At 52.4% G+C, this 4,773-nt stretch overlaps 1 protein-coding gene across 1 annotated transcript in view; it reads left to right on the forward strand.

Moving 5' to 3' along the window:
* Window positions 1-4,509, forward strand: part of GPBP1L1 (GC-rich promoter binding protein 1 like 1) — a 23,888-nt gene extending 19,379 nt beyond the window's left edge. Inside the window, 1 exon segment of the mRNA XM_018572000.1 lies at window positions 4,307-4,509. Coding sequence (XP_018427502.1) covers window positions 4,307-4,456 — 150 coding nt within the window. The 3' untranslated portion in view covers window positions 4,457-4,509.
* The last annotated feature ends 264 nt before the right edge of the window (window positions 4,510-4,773 follow it).

Below are 4,773 nucleotides of genomic sequence, written 5' to 3' on the forward strand. Positions count from 1 at the left end.
CCTTCCCTTCAGTCTCATATCTGACCTCAGTCCTTCCCTTCAGTCTCATATCTGACCTCTGTCCTTCCCTTCAGTCTCATATCTGACCTCCGTCCTTCCCTTCAGTCTCCTATCTGACCTCCGTCCTCCCCTTCAGTCTTCTCTCTGACCTCCGTCCTTCCCTTCAGTCTTCTCTCTGACCTCCGTCCTTCCCTTCAGTCTTCTCTCTGACCTCCGTCCTTCCCTTCAGTCTTCTCTCTGACCTCCGTCCTTCCCTTCAGTCTTCTCTCTGACCTCCGTCCTTCCCTTCAGTCTTCTCTCTGACCTCCGTCCTTCCCTTCAGTCTTCTCTCTGACCTCCGTCCTTCCCTTCAGTCTTCTCTCTGACCTCCGTCCTTCCCTTCAGTCTTCTCTCTGACCTCCGTCCTTCCCTTCAGTCTTCTCTCTGACCTCCGTCCTTCCCTTCAGTCTTCTCTCTGACCTCCGTCCTTCCCTTCAGTCTTCTCTCTGACCTCCGTCCTTCCCTTCAGTCTTCTCTCTGACCTCCGTCCTTCCCTTCAGTCTTCTCTCTGACCTCCGTCCTTCCCTTCAGTCTTCTCTCTGACCTCCGTCCTTCCCTTCAGTCTTCTCTCTGACCTCCGTCCTTCCCTTCAGTCTTCTCTCTGACCTCCGTCCTTCCCTTCAGTCTTCTCTCTGACCTCCGTCCTTCCCTTCAGTCTTCTCTCTGACCTCCGTCCTTCCCTTCAGTCTTCTCTCTGACCTCCGTCCTTCCCTTCAGTCTTCTCTCTGACCTCCGTCCTTCCCTTCAGTCTTCTCTCTGACCTCCGTCCTTCCCTTCAGTCTTCTCTCTGACCTCCGTCCTTCCCTTCAGTCTTCTCTCTGACCTCCGTCCTTCCCTTCAGTCTTCTCTCTGACCTCCGTCCTTCCCTTCAGTCTTCTCTCTGACCTCCGTCCTTCCCTTCAGTCTTCTCTCTGACCTCCGTCCTTCCCTTCAGTCTTCTCTCTGACCTCCGTCCTTCCCTTCAGTCTTCTCTCTGACCTCCGTCCTTCCCTTCAGTCTTCTCTCTGACCTCCGTCCTTCCCTTCAGTCTTCTCTCTGACCTCCGTCCTTCCCTTCAGTCTTCTCTCTGACCTCCGTCCTTCCCTTCAGTCTTCTCTCTGACCTCCGTCCTTCCCTTCAGTCTTCTCTCTGACCTCCGTCCTTCCCTTCAGTCTTCTCTCTGACCTCCGTCCTTCCCTTCAGTCTTCTCTCTGACCTCCGTCCTTCCCTTCAGTCTTCTCTCTGACCTCCGTCCTTCCCTTCAGTCTTCTCTCTGACCTCCGTCCTTCCCTTCAGTCTTCTCTCTGACCTCCGTCCTTCCCTTCAGTCTTCTCTCTGACCTCCGTCCTTCCCTTCAGTCTTCTCTCTGACCTCCGTCCTTCCCTTCAGTCTTCTCTCTGACCTCCGTCCTTCCCTTCAGTCTTCTCTCTGACCTCCGTCCTTCCCTTCAGTCTTCTCTCTGACCTCCGTCCTTCCCTTCAGTCTTCTCTCTGACCTCCGTCCTTCCCTTCAGTCTTCTCTCTGACCTCCGTCCTTCCCTTCAGTCTTCTCTCTGACCTCCGTCCTTCCCTTCAGTCTTCTCTCTGACCTCCGTCCTTCCCTTCAGTCTTCTCTCTGACCTCCGTCCTTCCCTTCAGTCTTCTCTCTGACCTCCGTCCTTCCCTTCAGTCTTCTCTCTGACCTCCGTCCTTCCCTTCAGTCTTCTCTCTGACCTCCGTCCTTCCCTTCAGTCTTCTCTCTGACCTCCGTCCTTCCCTTCAGTCTTCTCTCTGACCTCCGTCCTTCCCTTCAGTCTTCTCTCTGACCTCCGTCCTTCCCTTCAGTCTTCTCTCTGACCTCCGTCCTTCCCTTCAGTCTTCTCTCTGACCTCCGTCCTTCCCTTCAGTCTTCTCTCTGACCTCCGTCCTTCCCTTCAGTCTTCTCTCTGACCTCCGTCCTTCCCTTCAGTCTTCTCTCTGACCTCCGTCCTTCCCTTCAGTCTTCTCTCTGACCTCCGTCCTTCCCTTCAGTCTTCTCTCTGACCTCCGTCCTTCCCTTCAGTCTTCTCTCTGACCTCCGTCCTTCCCTTCAGTCTTCTCTCTGACCTCCGTCCTTCCCTTCAGTCTTCTCTCTGACCTCCGTCCTTCCCTTCAGTCTTCTCTCTGACCTCCGTCCTTCCCTTCAGTCTTCTCTCTGACCTCCGTCCTTCCCTTCAGTCTTCTCTCTGACCTCCGTCCTTCCCTTCAGTCTTCTCTCTGACCTCCGTCCTTCCCTTCAGTCTTCTCTCTGACCTCCGTCCTTCCCTTCAGTCTTCTCTCTGACCTCCGTCCTTCCCTTCAGTCTTCTCTCTGACCTCCGTCCTTCCCTTCAGTCTTCTCTCTGACCTCCGTCCTTCCCTTCAGTCTTCTCTCTGACCTCCGTCCTTCCCTTCAGTCTTCTCTCTGACCTCCGTCCTTCCCTTCAGTCTTCTCTCTGACCTCCGTCCTTCCCTTCAGTCTTCTCTCTGACCTCCGTCCTTCCCTTCAGTCTTCTCTCTGACCTCCGTCCTTCCCTTCAGTCTTCTCTCTGACCTCCGTCCTTCCCTTCAGTCTTCTCTCTGACCTCCGTCCTTCCCTTCAGTCTTCTATCTGACCTCCGTCCTCCCCTTCAGTCTCATATCTGACCTCCGTCCTCCCCTTCAGTCTTGCACAGTTGTGTCGGCTCCTCTCCTCTGATGTCACTGCACACCGGGAGCTTCTCATTTGAAGCTGCAGCAAGTCAGATAGAGCTCCGCCTCATTTCCTGGAGGGAGAAAGTCCAGCATCATCTGGCACTTTCCTCCCCAGCCTGACTGATCCTGGCCCCGCCCCTTTCATTCATTGACTTCCAGAAAACCTGTCATAAAAGAAATACAGAGGCTGCCATGTCTTAGCTCTGCTTTTGAGAATGCTAGTTGCCTGGCTCCCTCTGACCTCCTTCAGGACTTCCTCCCAGAACTAGAATTCAGATTTCCTGTGTAACTTCTTTGTTTGGAGACAATGACTGGAAGGTATTGAAGCTGGAGGATCAGCATGGCAGCCAGGGAACGCGCACGCGGTTGGCAGCCCTTGTGTGTTATTCACGACTGGTTGAGTTTGTGTGTCCGGGTCCAGCAGGAAATGACGCACCTCCAGCCAGTGACAGAGCAGGCCAGACGTGCATCCCAGCATGCATTGCTGGTGGTGTCATGTGACTCGGCATACAGTGAGGAAGGAAGGACAACGCTGTAGATTGGACTGGCTGGGTTCTTGTCCTTCCACATTCTTCACAAGTATGGGGTCACCCTATGAAAGCAGCAGGGGGTCGCCTATGCTCCACAGACTACACAGATCCAAAGAACAAGATCAGCTGCAGTCAGAGAAAAATTCAAACGCTGGTAACTTTATTCATCTAGACAGCACTGACTGGAGGAACGGGCAAGGGAGGGGGTGGGGCCTCTATAATTATGACCTGCCTTATGGGTGAAGGTGGCCAGACGACTATTATCTGGATGAATAAGTTTGCCAGCATTTGAGTGCAGCCGTTCTTCTCCTTCAGATCTGAACATTGCAAAATCCTTTTCCTGTAGGCACTGAAAGCTGACCTTTACCCCCCTCGCACTGAAAATCACCTCAACACGCAGCTCTGTATGCCAATATGAACTCATCTCACATTCACATTCACTTTTACTTACAATTCTTGTTTTTCTACTTCCTGGTCCTCTTGGGCATTAGTGATGTCATGCGTGCCCCAAGCGTTGCATCCTGGGAAGATGACATCAGCAGAGCATTGCTGGGAAATCTCATCTGTAATCTCAGGGAAAGCAATTTTACTCCCCTGTGATGATGTGCATGGTCACATGTCCTAGTCACATGTGCCAGAGTTCCAGGAAGTAAAGGATGGATTAGTCTGCCCTTAGTAAAAATGGCCGCTGTGAGAAGACTAGGGGAGGAAGAGAGAAACAAGGAATGCAAAGCCGGCAATGATCTAGAAGTATCTGCGTGTAGATTGTCATCACTACACATTGCTAAAGTTGTCTTTGTTGTTATTTCAAAGATTATTATTATTATTATACAGGATTTATATCGCGCCAACAGTTTGCGCAGCGCTTTACAATATAAGGAAGACATTACAATCACAATTCAAGACAAGATGGTGAGGAGGGCCCCCGCCCCTGAGGAGCTTACAATCTAAAAAGGGGAGGGGCCAGTGATACACGAGGAGCGAGCTGTGTGTCGGGGTGACTTGAAGAATTCAGAGATGAGGATGAAGTTCTAATTTAATTTTTTAATTTTTTTCCCCTTTTTAACAGCTAAAAAGACACGGCGTGGGACAAAACGGCTTCCTCCGACAACCCCGAAGATGTGCTCTGTTCGCTTGGCGCGGCCCTCTGACCCCCGAGCCAAGCCCGTGCTCGGAGACCGACTCCAGCAGCTCCGACACTTCAGATGACGAATCTTGATCCTTTTAGAGGAGACGGCGACAAAAGCTCCTCCCCCTCCGCGTTCAATCCCCTGCGAGACGACATCGCCCCCATTCCTCGCCGATGGATGCCGCTGGCCAGAGGGAGGCGGCCATTTTGTCCTATCTCTGCTTCCTAGGAGCACAAACCCCGATTTTTTCTGCAAGTTCCAGAGACTAGAGGGATTTACTAAAACATGCCAAAAAAATCAGTCACTGTCGGAGGAGGGGGAAACCTTTTAATTTGTGGTCGCCCCAATCGCAGCTCGAGGCGGCGCAGGTGCCGGCGGGTACTATGGAGCAAAATCTAGCTTTGGA

The sequence above is a fragment of the Nanorana parkeri genome, unplaced genomic scaffold (assembly GCF_000935625.1).
Source record: "Nanorana parkeri isolate BGI_ZX_2015 unplaced genomic scaffold, ASM93562v1 scaffold1894, whole genome shotgun sequence".
NCBI classification, from domain to species: domain Eukaryota; kingdom Metazoa; phylum Chordata; class Amphibia; order Anura; family Dicroglossidae; genus Nanorana; species Nanorana parkeri.